General features: G+C 30.4%; 1 protein-coding gene across 2 annotated transcripts in view; it reads left to right on the top strand.

Moving 5' to 3' along the window:
- Triqk (triple QxxK/R motif containing) overlaps positions 1–23,235 on the top strand; it is a 74,931-nt gene extending 51,696 nt beyond the window's left edge. For both annotated transcript variants that reach the window (XM_004850092.3, XM_004850093.3), the window contains 2 exons: positions 15,936–16,021; positions 21,273–23,235. In XM_004850092.3, the coding sequence (XP_004850149.1) occupies positions 15,936–16,021; positions 21,273–21,386 (200 nt within the window). In that variant the 3' untranslated portion in view covers positions 21,387–23,235. The remainder of the gene's footprint in view (positions 1–15,935; positions 16,022–21,272) is intronic.
- Positions 23,236–24,909: the final 1,674 nt, after the last annotated feature.

Genomic DNA, 24,909 nt, shown 5'->3' with positions numbered 1-24,909 from the left:
ACATAAGCACGCGAACATGCTATCAGAAGAACATTCCTGAAAGGAGCAGAGTTAACAGAACATTTTTGAAAGGTTACAGTTCAAACAGTTACAAAGCATTTTAAAATATTGGGCAGGAGCACGAAGCAGCACAAACTATTACATTTTTGGAACAAAACGGGGGAAGGGAGGCAAAGGCTTGCCCTATGCATTATTGCTCCATCAAAGGCACTTGAACATTCATAGACTTTGACATTTACTGAGGGTCCTGGATGGAATTGCCGCAAATGCTGTGGAATAAATGTAATTATAAATTACATAATTATAAATAAATTTATAATTGTTGTATCTTGCTATTTAGCTCACTCATTTAAAATTATATAATCACTTCTGCTTTCTCATGTGACAGTTTTGACTTAAAGTCCATTCCTCAGATATAATGTCTCCACCCCTGCTCTTTTTTTGATCATCAAGTGTGAAATACTCATAAATATCTTCTCCATTTATTCACTTTCAGGCTGTGTGTTAAATTTAAATGATTAATCATTAAATTTTAAATTAGTTTCATATTGTCAGCATATAACTGGATCTTTTAAAAATCCATTCAGTCACTATCTTTTGATTGGTGAATTTAATCTGTTTGAATTTAAAGTAATTATCAATTCAAAAGGAATTACTCTTGTATTTTGTTATTTTTATAGTTCTCTTTCTTGCTATTTTCCTTAGAAATATGATTTTTATATTGATATAATTAGATTTTTTTCTTTGTGATTAGAATGAAGCTTACATAAAACATAATAGTATAGTATTTTGCTCAGATGCAAAAATCTCTTCACTTTTATCTCCTCCAGTTGATTTTTAACCTTTTCTTTTGTCTTTCAGAGTGTTTTCTATATGGTAGCAGTTTTCAATATTAAGCTTTCCTCCTTTCCTCTACCACTTAGTGGGTAGTGCTTTTGTTTACATTCCCTCAGTGCTTCAAAGGAATAGGTGTTTTTTAATATTTGACTTGTAATACTAGTTCTGTTAATTATGGTTTTCAAATTATTTTGTAGTTATGTTTTAGATGTTATTTTTCAAGAAAGGAAAATTTAAAACTCCTCAAGCTGAGTTTTGCAATTCTTGCAATTCTTTTCTATCCATTTTTGCTTTAGACGATTCAAAGCTAGATTTTTGTTATTTAGCATTTGTAACTTTTTACATATTTATATTTCTCCCTTTTCTATTATGATAACCTCTTTATAAAGTAGTTACAAAACTTTTAAAAGTCTTTTTTGCTTTATATTAATATTGGTAAATTACCTTTCTTTGTAATATTCTAATATTTTTATTCTTTTATTTTCATCTGTTACTGCAGATATTTGTAATATTCTGCATATACAAATAAAACAACACATAGTTTTGTACTTAGTTAAAAAATTCATTTTTGCAAGTTTCACCTTTTTAGATAATATTTTTTTTCTGTTAGGAAACATGTTATGACTGCCTACATAGATAATTTTATTATGCTGGTGCTAACTCACTGGATCCATTTTTTAGTATTTTTGGTTTTGAATAATTGTATTCTAATCAAAATGATTGATGTTCTAATTAGTTATTTTTGTGAGCATTTGTACTTTTGTTCATCATGAAGATATCAAAGGTAGACCATTTGTTTTTTGATATAGTAAGTGGAGTTTGCTGTATAGTTCCCTAAGAATGGCTATTGACATTTGTTTATAATGTCTTTCACAGTTATGTAGTCTGTAATATAGTAATTAAAAATTGCATCATGTGACAGTTGGGAACTTATTTTATATGAAAAATTTTATTGCTTTTATATGTAATTCTGTAATGTGAGAAATGTAAGATTGCAAGAAGTGTTTTGGCTTTGAAAAAAAGGAAGGGATTTTAAGCTGTTGATGAGAAATTTTTCTAAAAATGTTTAAGGCAATATAAAAGTCTTTACTGTTGATTAGCAAATATTATTTGTCAGTATTTTTGCCATGTTGTAAATCACTCATCTTCCAATAATTCATTTGAGTAATTAAATTTAGATTGCAAATTTTTCTTTTCAAATATTTTGACTCTTATCTCTCTGCTTTTCTATTGTATCTTAATTGATGTGGTCTGTATAAATGGACAATAAATTATATATCTTTGTTATAGAGATCAGACAGTGAATAGAACTTGGTATTCATCCCAGACAGAATTATGATTGAATGTATTTGCAAGATTAAAGCACTGAATTTACTTTTTTCTAATTAAAGGCAATTAAAGATTTCCAGACACAAATAAAAGACAATGAATTGAGGAATAAGTGTAGGAGCAAGTCCATTTGCAGGTGAAAAGATGTGCCTTTGAAGCAGAACCAGCTGTATTTTCATTGAAAGAATAACAGTTTAGGAAGCTTTTCTGCATGTGCCTGCTTGATAGCATAATGTACTCATAAGCAGCTTATGCAGTATTCAGAAAATAACAGTGCATTAATTTTTAAAGCAGCAAAGGCAAAGGAAGAGCAGTGCTGCCACACGATGATAATGAGTGTGGCTAGTGTAAAGGTGACTGATGAGAAAGGAAAAGAACAGTGACCTTCTGAAAAATGAACATTTATAAAACAATAGCCAGATATTCACATGATAATGAGCTTGAGCAACAATATCAACAAAGGGCAAAGGTACAGTCTACTTTCTAGGGAAAGGTACAGAATTGAACAGAAAAGAGCCAAAACCGAAGTACTCATTCTTTTATTAAAGAAATTCCTATGTCAAACAATTTCATAGTTAAAGCTAGTCCTTTAAATATAAAATATTCCTGCCATAAATATAAATTTTTATACTGAATTAAGGAGAGCATGTACATTGCTTTATCATTTCCTTAAATGATGTAATATAAGGAGAGATAATAATGAGATACTAAAATATGATGTTTATTAAATATGCTTTTATATCGCTATACATTAATATATGCTTTAGTGGATATATTTTATACCTGTTTAAATATATGGTTCTTCATAGGACCAGAACTCATGTTTAAATAAGTTGTAATCACACCAAATAATATATAAGCAAATAAACTTTTAATCAGAAAACATCTACTGGTAGGAAATTATAACTTAAAATGGCTTTTTAAAGTATTTTATTAAAGAAACATATACTAAAGAGTGTCTACAAAATAGATACAAATAAAAATTATGAATATTTGTGCTGCCATCTTTGTTATCAAAAAATCCGGATGTAAGTTTTAAGTTTTTTGCATTAATATATACCTTTTAATTATTATTTTACTATTTTATACAGTTCCTTAGATTTTTTTTTTACTAGTGCATGTTTGTAGTACATAGTAACTACATTAACTATGGGGCATTCCTGTCTAAAACTTGAAGCAGAAATTTGTTGTGTACCATGGGTTTTTAAGTGTATATTTATAATTACTGTATATTTAACAGATGAAAGTAGAGACTAATAGATGAAAGTAGAGGCAGTACTCTTTGGTTTGTTGAAGTCTCTTGAATTAGGAGCTCCCTATATAGTATTGATTAAATCTTAGTTTTCTGTAATTGGAAGAAAACTGATAAGTGATCCTTTAGTTCATGATAAAAATAATGATCCAGGGAAAAGTGTTCATATCCATTTTACTTTGGTCTCAGTTTTATAAGATGTGAACCAGAGATGGAAATAATCATGAATACAGAGAAGAAAAGGAAATAAAAACTAACGACAGAATGAGAAAAATCCTTCAGAGTCAAAGCTCCAGTTTATGTCAACCCTTCCCCTAATTTTTGCTTGTCCTTGTTCACTAGAATCAGTAGAATCTCTCTCCCTCCCTCCCTACCTCCCTTCCTATCTCACTCCTTCTTTCTGGCTCTCTCCTCCTTCTCCTTCTCTATGTCATTCAGAATTTCATTTAAAATGAAAATAATCCTGAGCAGCATCTACAAATATCTCCAGCATCCTCAGCAAATAACCAGATACCAGTCCCAACCAAACCTAAGTTGCTGTTACTATTCTCTAAGTCCAGGATCTTAAGTGATAGCTGTGTTTATTTTGTTTTGGTTCAAGTTTGATCCAGCCTAAAGAAAGTAGAAATAACATTTTAAAAATTCTACTCATGGTGTCTTTACAGGGATAAATAGATACTGCTTTCTACGAGCAAGTAAAAAATGTAGAGATCCAGGCTGCCACTCTCAGTTCTCTAGCTGGTCATAGCAGTTGTAATTTGTGACCTTTCCTTTTCTGTAGCCATTCCAGATCTTATCTCTAATAGCCATCTTAGTTTGCTGAAGGTCTTTGATTTAAAAGATACCCAATAATTCATTTTTGAAAATTTTAAGCCTTTTTTATAAAGTTAAATAGAAATATCACCAAATTTTATGATTGGCCATAAGTTTTACTCCTAGGAGCTCTCTCATATTTTCTCATATTTCTTTAGATATTTATTTTGTGTCCACAAAGCATTTTATCTTTGAAAACAAGCATAATTCATTCTAGCTAACACTTTGGTTTCCCATTTTTCCCGTTTGAGTAATCCAAACTGATTAGGCAGCTAGCTCAGTTTCCCAGTCAAGAGAACTAACATTGTGTTTTTTCTTACATTACTTCTCTTTCCAGGTAAATTGCATCATAATATATACAACTCAAACTTTGAGTACTGAGAGGATTTCCCTTTTTCCTAGTCTTTTTTGGTCATCTCCAAGGATAGCAATAATAACAGCAATCTAATTTCAGCTGTTTTCAGAATATTATAAAGAGCCATCTATAAAGACTTTTTAATATCAGAATGATACACCTAACTTGAAAAACAGTTTTAAACTAGATAATCCCCAACTCACAACTAGTTGCTCAAACCTGATGGACCCTGAGTCTTATGACCTGGTCATCTCCATCAGAGGTTGGTAGCAATCCAGGAGTTGTATTTTACCACCTGTTACTTGCTGAAGAAAATATGGCACTGTTCCAAAAACTAGAAACTGCCATTTGCTTTTATTGGGCCCTTTTAAAGACTTGATTCTACGTCTCAGTCTCAGTTAGCTAAAAGTAATTGGGTCTCCACTGACTCTGCCATGTCATAAATGCCAAGCGGTAAAGTAGTTTATACAGCAATCTACTGGATAACCTTTTGTTGTCCCATGCCCTTTTCAACAGTAGCAGCTTTTCAGGTTTCTATTTACACAAACAATATGTATATAAATTTGAAATAACAGTAGTAACATGAACAATCATGAATCCACCACCCATGTTAGAAATTAAATATGTACCAGTAGCTTAGAAGCCTCTTTTATGCCCCTTCTCAATGGCAACACTTCTCTTGATTCTGAAAGATAACCTTGATCTTGATTTTGTATTAATTCTTTTAATATGTTTACTACCTAGATGTGTTAAACAATATATTGTTCAGTTTTGTCATTTTATATAAATGAACTTATATAAATGAAATTATAGTGTATATATTATGCAATTTGCGTCAACTGAACATCATGTTTTAGAGTTTTATTCTTGTTTATGAATGTTGATATAAATTTTCTTTGCTATATAACATTTTCTTATTTGGATATTCTGGTATTTTTCTATTTGTTCTCCTGGTTTTAGATGCTGTAATTAGTTTATTCTAAGTTTTCTCTTTTCCCATGAATACTACTAGAACTATCCTGATATAAATATTTTAGAAATTTTTACTCATCCATTTTCATATACAAGAGTTTTCTACAATGTATAGTTAGTACAGGAGTGTTGGTATGGGTTTATAGCATTATCAAGTAATTCCATTTTTTAAATAAGAAGTTGCATCTATGTACCTTTCTTCATGTGAAATAGAGTGTACCTTTTGACAAGTTGGCCTATACTTCTGAGAAACAATTCTGACATACTTTAAATCAGTGGACCTCTGTGAATCAGATTTAGGTGACAAGTCTTTTTTTTTTTTTAAACAAAATGTTCATTCTTCTTTCTCTTAGGCATATATCTGAAAAGGCTTCTCAGGCACTTTCAGTGTATTCTTTGAAGCTTATACCATTGATATGGTGATGTATTGTAGGATGGAGAAGCAGTTAAATATCTCTGGAAATTAATTTGAATGCTAAAATACAGAGTTGATCTATTCTGTATTAAAACTGTAAGTGCCTTCCATTAAAGACAGTCTCTTGTCTATATGTGAAGGACCATATGCAAAGGACTTTTTATTTTGCTACAGTAAGAAAGTATACCACAAGTTTGAATTTTCAGAAGTTCTCAGCTGGTGTTTATATGATCAACTAGCTACAGTGAGGAAAAAATAGATCATGAAAATAATCAGTAAGACTGCATAAAGTTTTTGGCAATATAGTCAGTCTCTGAAATTTCTACAGGAATGTCAATTGCTTTCAACTTATTTCTCTAGTAAGAAGAGAAAATAATATAGTTACTTCACCTTATAATCAAAATAGCTTTTATATCACATATCAAAGAATCAAGTTAGAGGTTCTCTTTTTAAGTTTGTCGTTTGAGCCCATGTATTCCAAAAATGAGAAACAAACATAGGATCTTTTCAGGACCACTTTGTCTGCCATTAAAACTGTTATTTTTTAAAATCACTTAGCTAGTTAAGATCTCTTGTTCTTTACGAGTTAGTCTTTTGAATCTTTTCACTATGATGATCTGTTTTTGGAATTGCTACTACCAGATACCTACATGATTTGCTTTCTGATTTCATTCAAATATCAGGTCAAGTAACATCTTATTAAGAAAGACTTCCCTGTCTATCCTCTGTGAAACAAAAGATCTTTCCCCATTATTGTCTAATCCTGTCTGCTCCTTCTATTTTTTCTTTTAGTTCTTTTTATCACCTAACAACATGAATCATTGTTGATTATTATTTGTCTATTTTATAATGTTCAGGTTAATAATAACATAGTCTATTTTATTCACACATAATGTATCAACCTGACTATAACATGTCTTTCTGAACTTTGTTTTGGTTTTATAGTCTCAATACAACTTCACTGATCCAAATAAATAGTTAAATATTATACTTATTCTAATAGTGCAATCTAGCAATTTCAGGGTATTTTTCACGTAAACTAATCACAAAATATGAGGGATGTATAGTAGGAAATTCTATTAAACAAGACTATATATGGAAGGCCTGTAGTTTTTATTCTAAGTATTAAATTTCAGCAACCAAAGCAAACTCCTATATATTCATATACCTTTCATGTTTTATTTTTTTAAAGATTTTTATTTAAATTAAATTTATTTTTTAAACTGATAGATAAAAATTAAAAGTTGTTCATATTTCTGGAGTAGCATGTGGTATTTTAATACATATATAGTATATTCTTTAAATTTCTTCAAATATTTGTTATTTTATTATGGTGAAAACATTCAAAATCCTTTCTTCTAGCCTTATACAGTACATTATCATTATCTATATACCTTTCACCTGGTACTGCAAAACTATTGGGGTATAATAAGAACATGCATCAAGCAGGGACATCAATGTCTTGCCTGACATTTAATTAAGCAAAACATACTTGTGCTATAATAGTATACTCACTTGCATAATTCTTTGTGTGCAGACCTCTAAAGGCTTAAATTTTTAAAGGTCCACTATCTAGATAAACTTCCCTAAATAATGACATTTGCCCCACAAGTTCAAATATAATAATAACAAAGTCAAAATATATAAACAGTAATTAGCCAAAGTATTTTTATAAAGTGTGCACTGATTATTTCTGTTATAGTAAAATGTGAAATATGTGAAGATTTTTAAAAAATAGATGAAAACTTTTTAAATAACTTGAGGTATGTTAAAAATAGAAAATTGAATAAAAATTGATTTGACATAGACTCTGAAATTTTGTATAGTTTTGTAATCTCCAGGAAAATTATTACAACATTATTCTAAAAGATATTGTCAAAACTATTTAAATTAAATACTAAAAATATTTGAGCAATCTGAAAAGACTCAGGAAAAGTGAACAGAAGCAAAATAGTAAAGTGGTAGACCTCAATAAATCTTATCAATAGTATTATTAAATATAAATGTTCCAAACATTCTAAAGAATATATTTTCAGGTTGAAATTTTATAAAACAATCTAAATATAGGGTGTATATAAGCAATTCACTTCAAATATTACACAAAAGGGGTGGAGGACAAGTATTTCTTGAATGGAAAGTGCAGAGCTCTAAAAATTGACTATATAAAGACAGTGAGGACAGTAGAAGAAATTGCATTTTTAAAGCACTGGAAATTAAATAAAGTATTAAAACATTCCAAGGAATGTTTATTCAAAAAAACAGTAGAATCTTGGTAAGAACAGCAAGCTTTAACTTGCCTTAATTCCATCTCCTCTCAGCCTTGCTCCTATCTTATTTGTGAGGAGAAGGCAAAATTAGTTTGGAGATATCCCAAATCCCCATCTTCAAAGAACTGTCACTATTTTACCTGTTTGGCAGTTCACGGAAAAGCTCTTTTTCAGAACTTGTCTTTATTTGACTTGGCATAAAATTTACTCTGCATAAAGAGCCTGTTTCCTATGCCACTTGACAAAAACAATTGGTGACAAGTGTTTGAACACCACAGTTACCTAAGGCAGCATTATTAATTGGAGCTAAATCTGAAATGAACCAAGAAACTTAAAAGAAAAGAATTGGCAAAGGGATGCTCATAAGGTCTTTAAAAAACTCTCACATAGATTCTTGTGAAATTAGAAAGCCAAATGCATGTGTAGGGCTACATCCTGTCCAATAAAGATGTGAGAAGGCTATAATCTGTCACATCTGCCTGAGCTTCAGGTTCTGCCTAAGCAGAATTGAATGTTAAGGTATAATTTTAAAAGTTAGAGCTGGAATATGTACTCCCCCCAACACACACACACACACACACACACACACACACACACACACACACAGCCCCCAGTCACTCGGCCACTCAGCCATTTGAACTTACTTGTTCAAGGCATTTAAGAAAATATCTATGTAATCATTAGATGACACTAAGATAACTGAGCAGAGACTTTAGTAGCTGAACATGATAAAGAATACAGATTTAATAAAATTAGTCAAGAAAACTCAATTTAATAAAATACTAACAACATCCAGTAAAGATTTGATTTGCAGAATTGCCTCATTATCTTATTTAATATATCCAATTTTGAAAAAAACAATTTATGAAACACACGAAAAACCAGTATACTATGGTCCATATACAGAAAAAAAGCAATCAAAACTGTAGGTAACTCAGACATTAACTTACTGGACAAAGACTTAAAATCAGTCATTTAAAGTACGTTCAACAACTGAATAAAACCATCTCTAAAGAATTAAAATATAAGGACATCTTACTAAGTAGAGAACATTATATATTATATAATATGCATTATAATATATAATGTCATATATATGATAAATTAGTAAATTATATCCATGATAAATTAGTTTGAGGACCTCCCATTGATACTCAAATCTGTAGATGCTAAAGTTCCTCACATAAAATATATTTTCATATATCCTACATATACCTTTCTGTATACTTTACATCATCTCTAGATTACTCTTAATGCCTAATAGAGTATAAATGCTATGTAAATAGTTATACTATAGTGTTTAAAGAATAATGACAAAAACTTGTGCATCTTCACTAAACATGCATTTTTAAAAATATTTTTGATATACACCTGGTGAATTCACAGGAGATAAAAACATTTTAGAAGGAATCCACAGGCAGTTACAAGTGAGAAACAAAAAAAGTCAAGGAACATAGATAGAGGTTAATTGAGATTATACACAGAGAACTATAGGAAGAATAAATGCAGGAAGAATTAAGAAAATTCCAGAAAACTGAGGTGTATCATCAAGGATTCCAACACAAATGTGATGGGAGTTCCAGAAAAAGAGAAAGAGAAAGGGGAATAAAAACATTGAAATAAATGTGTAAAACTTTTCAAAATTTGTGAAAACATTATATGTCTAAGATAGTTAATAAAATCCAACTACACTCAAGAGAGGATACACATCTGCCCACTCTATAGAAACTATCAAAAATCAAATATAAAGGATGAATATTGAAAACAGCAAAAGTATCTCATGACTGATGATGTGTTAATAACAAGTGATTGTCAACCAAGAAATCTATACCCAGCACAAATATCCTTCCAAAAAAAGGGAGAAATTAAGTCATTCTTTGTTTAAAAACTGAAATTATTGAGCAATAGCAGACTTGGCCTACAGTAGATAATAAAAGAAGTTTTTCAGGCTGAAAAGTACAACAGGCAGTAACTTGAATACACACACACACACATACACACGCTCACACACACATGCAGAATACATTAACTCCACTAAAGGTAATTGCATATGTAAATACAGAAGAAATGTATATGTAGGTTTTTGTGTAATTTTTATTCTTATTTAAAATGATAATTTCACAAATTAATAATAGTCAAACTGTATAGATGGCTTAATGTCTAAAGATGTAATTTTTAAGAGAATAATATTATGAAGAGGAGGGACTAGAGCAATGTTATTATATGCTATTGAAATTAAATTTGCATTGATTTGATATTAGATTGTTTTAAATAACATTAATTGTAATTCCCAAAGATTAAATTAAAAAAATATTCAAAATGTGAAAGATAAAAGAAAACAAGGTAATTAAAATAGTGTACTAGACAATACCTATTTAATACAGGCATTTTCAACCTGTGTCCTCTGGACCACAAATGACCCTGGATAACTAGAAATGTGGCCCACATTATTATTAGTATGCAACCTCTTTTAACATTATATGATTTCTAGTAGTTCTTTGTGATTCAATTATGCAGTGCTCAAGTGTGGACTGCCTAGGCAAGAAGAGACTATTGTGTAGGGAAGGTGCAGCACAGTGCTAACTTTACCTCTTAAGCCTGCCATACTGTCAATCAAATTGAAACCTCCATGTCATCAGATGTTATGTGTGCTTGTGCAACTTGGTGCATGAATAAAACACAGCAGCTACTGAGAGTAGTATTTCAGCTACCTATGTGTATGTGCATATGAAGATAGGCACTGATTGTTATTAAGCAGACCTGTAAATTTTCTTATTTAATTACTATACTTAGGCTTCTTGTGGTAATGTTTTGTTACTTATATACATTAACTATATTTTATATTTAATATGCAGCCCAAGACAATTTCTTTTCACTTAGTGTGCTGCAGGTAAGCCAAAAGGTTGGACACCTGCAGGTTTTTTTGCGGTTTTTTTTGGTACCGGGGATTGAACTCGGGTCCTTGCACTTGCGCAGCAGGCGGCAAGACCATTGAGCTAAATCCCCAGCCCATGGACACCCATGGTTTAATACAAGAGATGGTATCAGATAAATAGAGGAACAAAGTGACATAAGACATACAGAAAACCAAAAAATCACCTCAAACAGAAATCCTTTACATTAACTACATTAAATACAAATGGATTAACCAATCTACTCTTGAGTAAGAACAGTAGAATAAATAAAAAACATTATCATGTCTACAAGACACACAGTTTAAATTCAAGACCCAAATAACTTGAAAATAGAAGGATGACAAAAGGTATACTAGGAAAATAGTACCCAGAAGAAAGGGGATGCCTATACAAATATTATACAAAATCAGTTTTATAATAAAAATTGTTAGAAATGAAAGACATTTTATAATGATAAACGACTGAATTCTTCTGGTAGATATTACAATTGAAAACGTATAAGCATATAACAAAGGGCCCCAAAATATATGAAACAAATCCTGACAAAATTGAAAACAGAAACAGATAATTAAAATGTAACACTTGGTGATTTCAATCTTCCATTTTCAATAGCAGGTACAACAACTAGGAAGAAAATCATAAAAGAAAGAGAAGATAAGCAACACTATAAACCAACTAGACCTGTTGAACATTCTACCCAACAGCAGCAGGCAACATATCCTTCTCAACAGCAAATGGAACCTTCTTCAGGATAGAGCATATGTTAGGGCATAAAATAAGCCTCATCAAGTTTAAAAGAATTGAAATCATACAAAGTTTATTTTCTAATGCAATAGAATGAAGTCAGAAATTGCTAACACAATAAATTTGTATACCTAAGCAAATTAAACATGTTTATGAAATAGCATTTTTATAAATTAATAAAGTTCAAAGAAATTACAAGGGAAATACCTTATGATGAACAAATGTAAAATATAACATGACAAAAGTTATGAAATGCAGCTAAAGAATATTTATGTGAAAATTCATATCTGTTAATGACACTATTAATAAAAAATAAAGATTTTAAATCTAAAAATAATTTTCTACCTAAACCAACTAGACCAAACTAAACTCAAGGCAAGCTGAAAAAGGATATATTAAAGATTAAAAAAGAAATAAAGACAGAAAACGGAAAAGCAATAGAAAAAATTATTAAAACAAGTTTACCATTAAAAAATTTCAGCAACATTATAAAACTTTTAGAATGTGAGAGACAGAGAAAAAGAGAGAGAAAGAGAGACAGAGAAAGACCCAAAATGCTAAGTAGGAATGACTTTGAATACAATGCACAATAATGTGCTGAAATAATTCTATTACCTAGCTAAATCAATATCAAATGCTAGTGATGTTATCACGACTCTTACACATTGCTAATGGGAAATGAGAATCCAAAATAATACAACTACCCTGGAAAGTGGTTTGTAGGAAGTTCCTTACAAAATTAAACAGATATTTATCATATGATTCAGAGTCCCAGTCCTAGATAAATGAAAACTTAATGTTTACACAAAAACTTGTATACATATGCCTAGAGTAGTTCTAATTATACTTATTAAATGATGGAAATAGCTCAAATACAGTTCAGTGAGTGAGTCAGTAAGCAAACTAATACCTTTAAACAGTGGAATACTACTGAGCAATAAAGAACAAATTGCTGAAACATATCTTGGATCAGACTTAAAAGTTTTGCACCAAATTAATGAAGCGCTTACCACCATGTTGCCACATTATTGAAAAGGCAAAATTACAGAAATAGATACTAGATCAGGAATTACAGTAATTATTAGTGGAAGGAGTGGTATGTGTATGTTTTAAAGTTTGATGCAACTATTCTGTATCTTGATTTTGAAGGTAGTTATCTGAGTCCATACATGCATTAAAATCCATAGAACTATAAAGGAAAAAGTAAATTTCACTAAATTATCATTTTAATGTAAAACACTGTTATAGAATTATATGAGAGGAAGGAAGCATGAATCACTTGATCGTGGAGCTAAGGAGAAAAGTCTTTATTACTTAAACTATATTATAGGAAATGAAAATACAAAAATTATGTGATGAATGATGTCACTGAGAGTAGAGAAACTAGACTATTGAGGTTTACAAGTTTAAAATGTCAGGTTTCTTCTTCCACAGAAAATTTAATGAGCAACTTTTGAATAGATACTTGAGTTATTACTGTTTTTTTATCAGACTGAACTCAGGAACTTATGTATGTTAAGCCTTGCTGTAACATTTAGCTGTATCCCAAACTCCTTAACATTGTTGCTATAACCAGAATCAGACACAGTTTTGTCCAAGAAACATACACATAAAATCTATATTGTTTTGTGTAGGCATGTGTGCATGTGTATCTATGTTTGTGCATATTTTCTAGATGAAAACATTCAGAAGGCAAGGACTTCTGTATTTTGGATTTTTTTCAATCATGCGGACATAGTTATCTGTCTTGAAGACGTGAAAATTCACATGTTGAAAACTTATTAGAAACTAGAAAATTCAGTTTCTGTTACAAAGAAATTAACAGATGCCATGTAAATATTTTGACTCAATAGAGTGAAATAAAATTTTGCAGATACATACTTTTGGATATCATAGTCTATAAGAGGAATACTAAATTAGTGATAGATGCACAGTTTGGAAAAATACCAAGTGTATAACATTTTTAATATCATTTATTATAAATACAGTTTCAAATGTTCATATCATCTTTAATATAAAACTAGAAGTATTTTCTAAGAAGATGTAGGAATTGAATTGAAATAGAATTCATTATTCACCAATAGTTACGTGGCATCTGAAATAGTGATGAAGTCTTATTTAACATTGACTTATGTATAGTTATATTTGAGACTGTTTTCTGACAGACACAGAGGCCAAAAGGTGACATATTTGTATGAAAAACATTTTGGTTAAGATAATATTTTTATTTATTTATTTTCTTCTCCATTGCACTCAGAGATTATTATAGGACATATACTGGAAAAAACAAGAAATTACTTTTGGGCCTCAAATATATAATCTTCAAATTTCTTTTTAGGTTGTCATTAGAAAGTTGCTTTGTAACCCTGAGTGGAAACATTTGATGTGTTACCATTTTCATTGTTCTGAACTGTTTATATCTCAGCAGGAATAATGACATGAATAATTTGACTGTTGAGATGTGAAATCAGAGTGAACACTTGTCAAGCGTTTTTCAGCAAAATTAAATGTTACTAATTTAAAGTGAGTCAGAGTAATATTCTCATGCATATTATTTATTCCATGATTTAAATTTAGATCATTTGATATACATTTTTACAATTGGCTCACTTCTGGATCATTAAACCCCATTATCAAATAATATTTATTAAGCTTCTGCTTATAGATTCAGAATGACTTCTATAAAATAGCAGCTAAGGAAGGAGTGTATACCCCTTCCATAAAAAATAATACATAGCTCTTCTGCCAAACACTTTCATGTGTCTAATGAACACAAATATACCATGTCTACATTACTTCCAATCATCTGACTCATTTCTTTCTGCCAGTTCTAATTCTAAAAATCTATATGAAATTTTAAAGTTACTTTGAATCATTAACAGACACATTAAGAAACAGATTTATTGCACTTTAAATTTTTATGATCTACTTTAGATCAATGGCTTTTAGATTTATTTAGTGTGAGGAAGATGTGGAAATGAAAGTTAGAAGTTGTATTATTTAATAAAAGAAATCTATGCAAAGTATTACAAAGGAACTGATTGTTGAAAAGAAAGGAAATGACTGAGAAACAGGAAGTCAAAACAATAATAGAAATAACCTGAGAGATTATATAGGCATGTAAACTGCTACTCAGAATAACAATATACTCTAATGTTTGAGTCTTTTTTGCCTCAGTTCCAAGTCAAGAGTTTACTTATCAAAAAAGTATACTATTGTAATGTTTTTGTTGCTAAATTTATTTTCTCCCCCAGGCTGTATAGTATCTCTTTTCAGCTCATCGGTGGGGTTACCAGATGGTACATCAAAAAAAAAAAAAAAAAAAAAAAAAAAAGAAGAAATTTTGTGAAACTAAGTTTTGTTCATTTGGGACTGTGAAATGTGGTTGTGATGATTAAGATTAATATCTACATGTAGGTACACTACATCTTTTATCTAGTCATATTTATTCTGTTGTTCTCTATTAGGAGGAAACAAAAGTTAAATACATATTTTCCTAATGAATTCAGAGAACTAAAAGTTAGTTATTTACAGATTCCTTATTTAGTCTCTTAGAGAAAACTAGATAATATTTCCCAAATTTATTATTTTAATACTTAATGTACCTATGATAAATCTATAATGAGCTATTACTCTTTAATTATAAAGTCAAAGTTAACTTTACCTATCAATAGTAGGTAAAGCAGGATCTTACATATACTCATTTATTTATACATTTGTTTTCAAATCCTTCCAAAAGGCTTATTCTTTTTATTATAAACTTACTCTCTAAAATAAGGTGTAAGCTCTTTTTTTTTTTTGGCATTCATTGCCTCTCACATCAAAGATGTCTGTCAGAATCTTCTTTCTGAAAAAAGGAAATGAAGATGAAAAGTTGACCTTTGGGTGACAAGTTTGTGATTATCACATGAGGGAACTGCTTTGCAACTTTGTGTCCCTGTTTTACTCTATTTAAGCATTCTTTGGCATTTCTGATGACTGTTGAACCTGAATTATGTATAAGCATAACTCATTGTCTGAAACCATTTATTTCTAGGTAAACAGGATTATAAAAAAACCAAACCTATTTTACGAGCAACCAAATTAAAAGCAGAAGCTAAGAGAACAGCAATAGGCATAAAGGTAGGCCTCTACTTGATAACTTTGTCATTTGATATGTGTATGCCATTTCATTTTCTAAAACTGGGTTGCATAAATGTTAAATTCTAAATGCTTTTTGGCATTTCAAGATCTAAATAAAATGCTAGAATTGAAGGGTTTTGAAAAGAATTTACTTAATGGAAAATATCTTTTCTATGCTGAGATTTTGAGGGACTTTAAAATAAAATAGTGTCTTAAGAAAGCCAATTATGCCTAAAGTTATAATTTATTTTTTCTAGTGCTACTGTTTATATTGTTCAAACATTTCAGTAATGTATGTAGTCTTGGTCAAGTTATTTCATTTCAATAAATTCCACCTTAAAGTTGCTTAATTTATAGTTGTAATTATATATACTTGGATCATTAAAACATGCAATTTTACTGTTTCATATTGTTGCTGATGAAATTCTAATGGCATCCCCGAACTTGTCTTTTTAGAAAACAACTGTTTATCTACTTAAAAAGGATAAATGCAACTGAGAATGATATTAATAGATAATTCACTGTGCTTGTTCAATAAAGTTTATCAAAATGACATTTACATTATTACTCGTGTCATCTTTTTGGCAAGTATTTAGAATTTAAGTAAACTAAGTAGAAAAATGAGATTGGCAGCCCTGCTACAAAATGTGTAAAATAAAAATGACCAGTACATATATTTTATTTAAATATTAAAATGTTAGAAGGAGATTTTGGTTTTTATCTGGCAGATGAAAAATCAATTTTTCTAAGTTATAGCTTACAGCAAATGCCAAGGTATTACTAGCAAGCTGTAACAGCTGCTGGGTTGCCAGATGATATATTTGGTTGCCTTCCAGAATTTGCTATTATGATTAGGAAATGCAGCCTTCTTTCTGCCTCTGATTGCTGATTTTGATCAAGCATTGCCGAGTGACGTGGTGTGTTTTCACAACACAATCTCCTCAGTGAGTGCTGTGTGTCAGTTTGTAATGAAAAAAATCAAATTACCTTTCTGTTTGAAAGAGAGATTAATCTTTGGAAGGTTTTTTTCATAAGCTCGTGAAATTTTGTTCATCTTTGAAAATATTTCAGTGACATGTCAAAACAATGCTTAGTTTTTTATTTTTCATTCAGTTACCTACTTATTGTCTCTTATAATAAGAGCATTTTTTTGTTATTGTCCTCCAAGGCAGTTTATCACTGAATTTTATCTTTCAGAGTATGGTGGGTTTTCTGTTCGTTTAATAAGCAGTTGCATATTAGGATTTGAAAAATAATGCAGTCATTCATTTATTTATATAACACCCTTTGCACACATCGTTTTTTATTTGCTTTTATACTTTCTGTTATGGCTTTCATTTATAGAAATAACTGTGTTCCCAGTGTGAAATAAAATTTTCCCTTACAGTGCAGTTATCTAATTTCTCTTTAAAAACAATGTAGAATTTATCTTTAATTTATGTTTTTATGACAGTTTTTTCTTGCAGTTCCTTTATAATTTAAGCTCTATACAGAAAAGTTTCTAACTGATATAAGAACCTAGTTCCTTTTTAATAAGCTAGCACATCATTTTAATTTGTAAGCTTGCATAAAAAAAAAGACCTTGACTTTAAATATTGTTTACTTTGCTTGAAAATTTATGTGAAGAGCCCATTAAGATGATATGAAACTTTTAGAATCAGAACTGTGAGGTGTTTTACATTTCAAATCTGGCATAATAATTAGTTTGCCCTGTCAAACTTTGATTGCCTTGTCATTTTGGCATAGGACTTTAAATAACGAAGTTTCTTTCAGCAATTGCCATTTAATGCTTTTTAATTTCCCTAGTGAGTGATTTTATCCATATTGATAATGTCAGAGAAGCAACTAAGGACTAATGAACATCAAATATATTTGACTCTTATCTAGTTGATACAGAATGACCATAATATTGGACAATTTTATCACTTCGCTTCTTATTCTTTTGAATGAATCATAGTTATGCTCTTCAAGTAATTTAAATGTACAGAGACTATGAACATGTGCATGGAATAGAAAAATAACACCAAGGAAACATCACTGCACATATGATGAGGCCTAGGATCACATCCCTTTTGACCCTTGCTGTTGGAATGATATCCCTTAAGTTTACACTGCCACATTTGTAAAATGGAGATTATCTCATTTACCTCATAATGTTGTCAGGAAACAAAAATAAGGCAGTGAAAACATTGAATTTTGAATTTAGCATGTAGAAGTCATAATGAGTTGTTAACTGATCCAAAAAAATTATTTTTATAATTTCTAGTTTGTCAAGTATTTGTCAATGGCTTCGCTCTCACTTCGATTACTTTTGTGCTGTGTAGCTGTGTTATGTATTACAAAATGTTCTCAGAATTCTGTAGGGATAGTATCATGGGTACTAATTTGGTAAAGTTTTAAAAGCATTATGTAATTTTAAAATGTTTTGTATAGAGATCATATTAATATTACTCAATCCATTATTTATTTAGAAATTACTGTATTGCAATATAATAGAATCTGCGGAAAGAAGAATGAGTAAGACATGATTGTACCAGAAGAACTTATACAAGAAATCACTTCCAGATTTAATTACCATATTAAATCAACAATACAATTGAGAAACCACAAGCTAGAGAAATGATCCTATATAATAGGATTCTCAAAGTCTTCCGATGTTTTCTTAAATGTATGTTTAGTAATAGAAGATATTGGAGGGTAACAGTAAGTGATTCCGCTATAAGATACAAATAGACTACATTAAATATAGAATTAATTTCTAATTGAGAAGTGTTTTTTATTTCTTGTATTTTACAAATATAATGTCATAATTTATGACATACTAATGTAATGAGTGTCACCTAAGAAACATTTGCATAGCAAAGGTTGCTGTTTGGTTGCTGTTCAATTTGATTCTTTTGTGAGAATTACCAAGTGACTAAATTGTTTAAGAATGCAAATATCTGTGTTTCTCAGTATTTTAAAGGTAAATGATGTGCATTCGTTAATTTATTTTAAAAGGCCGATTTGAAAAACATAAAAGAATAAAGATCTAAAACTTAGTTTTCTTGCATAAATTAAGAATTCAATGTTAATCAGATCCTGCCAACAACTACTTAGGATGTGTAGCTAGAAATGTTATCGTTGTTGTTTTTTTGGTTTCTGATTCAATGTCAAAAATGGCCCAGAGACAGGCGTGACATAAATGCCTACAGGTGTCTAAATTATAGTTAATGTCACCAGCATCCTGAAAGAATTATTTTCAAAATTTACCATTGTTTGAATACTACAAAAGGTAGTGTTGTTGAATACTACAAACATTCATCCTCCACAATACTTGTCTCCTCATCAAAACAGGGACATTTTGAAGAACATTTTTGTTGGGCCGGGGATTTAGCTCAGTGGTTTCGCCGCCTGCTGTGCAAGCGCAAGGACCCGAGTTTGCGAGTTTGATCCCCGGTACCAAAAAAAAAAAAAGAACATTTTTGCTACACCTCTCCATCTGATGTTTACATAAGTCATCCTCATGCCATAATATACTATATTAAACAGATATAACTGGGTAATGGACATGACAGAGTTGTATTCCATGAATATTCTCTTTATTCTACCTTTAAAATTTTTTCATGCCTCTGGATATTCTGAGAGTGTACAAAGATATGTTCCAATTATGATACAGAGTTTCTTTAAGAACAAGAAATTGAAAAGCAGCAATTAAAGTTGATTATCAGTAAGATGAGAAGCATGGTCTCCAATCAAGAATAAAAACATTTTTGCATTAAGCTTGGGTGAACGCCGACTGCTGTTGATCAGTTTTGTTGTCCACTCTACAGAACAGATGGAGTTTGCAGTTGTGTGTCACTTGTTTATTACATCCTCTTAAAATTAGTAGCTGGGTAACCAGATGGGTCTGGGAGCACAGCTGTGGATATAAGAAAATAAATGAAACCTGTCTGATGCTGCCATGCCCTTTTGAGATGCCAAAGTGTTCCAATTGTAACAAAGAAAAATTCACTTTCATGTGACATTATATTGATATATTAGATTTTAAAAATCAGGTCTTACAAAAATTGTTGACACTGAGTTTTCAACCCCATAGCTTTATTAATATTTATTTTTATAGCCTGGTAGCTAAATAAGTTGAATTACAAAATTTAAGAATTTGTATAAAATATATATTTTTAATTTCAGTGTTTAGGTAAACATTTCATGTTGAGTATAAATGAAGTTTATTTTAATGTTTTTAAAGTTTAAAGGTGGCATATGTTGAAATATTTATTTTACATTCTTATGAAATATAAAATATATTCATGTGACTGCAGATGAATTACTTCCCCAGAAAGTGATGCCAAATAAGTGATGTAATGCACATGGGAAAACCAGAACAAAATTTTAGGTCCTTTAGGATATTGAACTGGCACTGTGTGCTTTTCTTCTACTTGTCAGAATAATACGTTAATATTGAGAAAGGTTATATACATTCACACATGTGCATACATATATAAACATACACATATGCACATACTCAAGAGATAATATGATTATATAATAATCTATATGGTAAAATTTTTGGTCATTATTTTCATACAGTTGATTAATATAATCAATAAATGAAATATCAAGTACCATCCTTCACAGTTGTGATAAATTGTACTGTATTATGCTTCATGAGCTAAGTACTCATTTTTGCTCCTCTACATAGAAGCTATAGAATTTAGGATTTAAAGATTAGAGCTTGAACAAAGTAATATTTAATGAGAATGTATACAGAGACATAATCTAAAACTGGTTATTTATAATAAATCTTTCTTCACACTTGAAATGGAATGATAAATATTTTTACAAATCTGTATCCAAATGCTACCACTTAATAGCAAGTGTATTATTGAAGCAAAAAGTGAAATTAAGCATTCTCAAATACACAACAGATAAATGGTATACATGCAGACTACATTGCTTTCATCTAACATTTTGGTATCCAAACTTAAAATATATTAAAGCAACAAATTTCAAATTTACTATTAGGAAAAAAACCTAAATCAACTAAAAGTATAATAAGAATAACACATCCACTGATGTGCTTGCAATTGCAATGAGTATTGTGTGTGAAATAAATTTATTTAATGGCAAAAACTATAAAACAAAAAGAATGGAATTATTAGTTTCAGATTATTCACTCTGTCTATACTGAAGAATAATATGGTTATTTTATCAAATGATACTGATGATAATATCTTCATCAATTTCAAGTCTCCTTTTCTTTCTTTCCCAGGAAGTTGGCCTCGTGCTTGCAGCTATATTGGCCCTCCTGTTGGCTTTCTATGCTTTCTTTTATCTCAGACTGTCCACGGGTGTTGACCCTGATCTGGACCCAAACGAAGATTAGCTGAGCAACAATAAAGAATAATAGTTTTATAAAAGCACCTTTTGGTACCAGTGCTTCCTGAAGTGATGAAACTACAACATGTTGCATGTTTTATTCTGGTACTTTCAGTTTCCAGAAATGTCTTTTAAAATAATTGTATAGGATATCAAGAAAAGAACTTCACCTGGCAATGCTGTATAATGTATGCTACCAGACACTTTTATAAATCTCTCTGGTTTGAAAAGTACCCTCTGTATGATGCATTTAGACAAGATGAATAACTGATCCTAAATTCTTCAGATTTCTTACCCAATGTATGGGTATAACTCCTTCACGTACAGATTACTACATGTAGTTTTGTTCTATAGACATTGTAAGTAAAAGTACTGAGCTTAGAATCAGCTCACTTTCAGAGCTAAAAAGGAATGAAAATGTTTTCTTTCACAAAGAAACCCCGCTTTCTTTCCAGACACATTTTATATCATTAGCGAGACTCTCTGCACGTACATCTACAGTAATCTTGTTCCTTCTTTGCCAACTGTTCAGTGCACATGTGCTTCGTCAGAAATGGCACCTGGATGACAGAAGCTCAAAGAGTCACATATGTCTCTCAAATAGAGTCCCTTTCCTCTTGGGCTGTCTGAACTGGTGTAAATAGAAAGTTCAGTTGATCTTGATTTTAATTAACTGATTACTCTATTAATATAAACTTGGAATTCTATTTTAATTATGTTGTTCTGGCTGCCTACAATATCAGTTTGCCCCTCTTGTTAGGGAGCGATGTAACAATCTGTCATTTAATTGTGCAGTCTTTTTCACAGCAGAGAAATAGCGGAAGTCTTACCTCCAAACATCTCCTTGGATTATGCCCTAAAGCTGAACAATACAAAGTTGTTTTGGAAAATTTCATTCTGTCTCTTAAAAGTTAATCCTATAGAACTCTCTAAAAACTAGAGAAATAAATGATAGAAGAAAATGTATGTCTTCTATTACTCTCATATGTAGTTTTCTGTTTATATAGTTTTCAATGTATTTTGCATTTGTTGGAGCATAATGACCAGGAAACTTAATATTTTTATTGGTAATTAAACTTTAGTGGTTTTTTGAAACACATGAATACATAAAACTGAAAAAATTGGAAAATATCTTTTCAAAGAGTGTTTAGCTATTTCATTACATACATAGGTATAGAAAATGGATAGTTTGAAATATATACTCAGAGAAATATTTTATAATGTGTATATTGTATTTATGAAGAACAAATACAATATTAAGATTGTTTCCTTACTGGCCAAGGGACAGAAGCTTTGATAAATACCCAAGACGTGTATGGGGCTTAATAAGCACAATTTTTTTTAAAAAAGGATATTCTTTGGTACTTTTACAAAAAGTTGAAGTTGATAGTGTAGTGCAACATTGTAGAATTTTTTAAAGTAGCATAATTTATTTTATCAGTGTGAAAACAGCCAAAGATTCCAATTTTCTTAGAGATTATCTGTGCCAAACATCTGAGGGCAACATTTAACCAGTGTTATTTACTTGATTCTTCCTCTTGAACTCACAAACTCAAGAGACAGATCAAGAGTTCTTATGTACTCACCACAGTGGACCAATCCAAGTGGCATTTTTAGGAAAGGTTGCAGCATTTTATGCCATGTGGTATGTCTGTTCGCAAAGTGGGAGGCAAGGGAATATCCAAGCTGGCATTTTGGATATGATGGGCCTTTTACTTTCCTGAGTGACACGCCACATGTCAAGAAATACTGCTTTCCTCCACTCCTATCGCATTTACGTGAACAATTTTCATTTAGTTATTTCCTTCCCATATGGTGTTAAAAACAGTCATATTAAATAAAGATTACTTCTGGTTTTCAGTGGTAATTTAAATAAGAGGATATGTAATAATTGCTTATTAGATGCCTATCCAAGTGAGATAGTAACAAAGTTTACGGTATATAAAAGAGATGACTATACTTTTGGAAATGCTTGAAAATTCATCATTCTGAGAAAAACTTTACCATTCTGTTTTACTTGTGAGGTGTTCTTTTGTGGGAAAAAGTTGTTGTTAGTAATAAATATTAATCTAAATATAGCATAATTATAAACAAGTTTCATTGCCTAGTTTTATTAATATCCTGAGCCTATACATAGTCCATTTGTATAACAGATTGATTTCTAATGGCCCCAGAGAACCATAAATCCCAAAGGCTTAAAGCTTTGATTTAATTAAATAGCAGGTTAAGTGAGACAATACAGTATATGTTTAGACACTGTTTTTATGAAATTCAAATTTCATTCAAAATTCAAAAAGTCACACTAACTGGGAAACAGCCAATCATGTGAAGATAAATCCCAGACTGAAAGTCTGGTTTGAATCTTTGAAGACGGAAAGGTGATTATCTTTCTGATGTTTCAGGGCACTACACTTTTGAATAGTGAGTAGTGTTTGGCATAAATCTGAGCCTGGCACCAGGTAAATATTAGACATGGCTATTTCCTCTACTGTAAGCAGGAAACAAAACCAGAAAAAATTATGATGACTTTTCAGAATGTTAGAACCGACTTGTTAACATACTCTGCAAAATAAATTTCTAACTTGAGACTTAAAATATGGCCTATGGAATACTATGAATGGAGTATGAAGGGTTGCTACTTCTTATTTTGCATTCAAGTCTAGACTAGGGTAAAGAATACATAAATTTATTTGCAAGGAGATATTATAAAAATATAATATCTAATATTTATTTTGAGACAAACAAAAATCCTTTAGTACAAATACAAGGTTAGTTGTTTTAAGGGAACAAAAATACTTCAAACTCCTGTTCAATTTTTTCACAAAGACAGAAGAAATAACTCTTATCCTAATCAATGATTATAAAATGCTGAGGGTATGTTCTTACTCATTTCTGTCATTCCAATAGTGTAGTAATCTGCACATAAATATAATATATACCTGCTAAAATGAAAGTTAATATATTTTAGTCCTTTCAGAGTCTGGAAAAATTCTGTGTATATAGTAGATAATCAAAAATTGCTTAAATTTAATAAGTAAAACATAAGCATCACAGTATTGATCAACTCAGCATTAAACATGTATAGTCATTGGTTGTTGTTTCATCCTACTTCTCTTGAAGATTAAAAAAATTAGTGTTAAGTTTGCCACAAAATAGAAACATTGACTTTTCTAGAAAATCAAGTACGTATGTTTATTTTAAAACATACTTCATGGCTAAGTTCAATTTAGCATATGCCTTCACTCCAAAAAACTAAAACTAAATTTTTATCATAACATTTATATGAATAGCAATGCACTCAATTTTTGCAGATTCTAAAATATAATGAATGATAAGTCCATAAAGGGAACTGTGCTTGAGATAAGCTTTAGAAATAAACTTTCAGAAATTCAACTTATCCAATTTTAAGGTATTTCATCCAAAACATGCTTATTTAGCCACAGATTACCTAAAATTCATGTTCTCTCCTTAACAACAATTAGACTTGTCACTTACCTGGGACTTCTCTGGGATGATTCCTACCACTTCTC

The sequence above is a fragment of the Heterocephalus glaber genome, unplaced genomic scaffold (genome assembly GCF_053883595.1).
Source record: "Heterocephalus glaber isolate CG9 unplaced genomic scaffold, H.glaber_assembly_v1.0 deba00001555, whole genome shotgun sequence".
Classification (NCBI taxonomy): domain Eukaryota; kingdom Metazoa; phylum Chordata; class Mammalia; order Rodentia; family Bathyergidae; genus Heterocephalus; species Heterocephalus glaber.
This window is presented reverse-complemented; position numbering and strand designations above follow the sequence as displayed.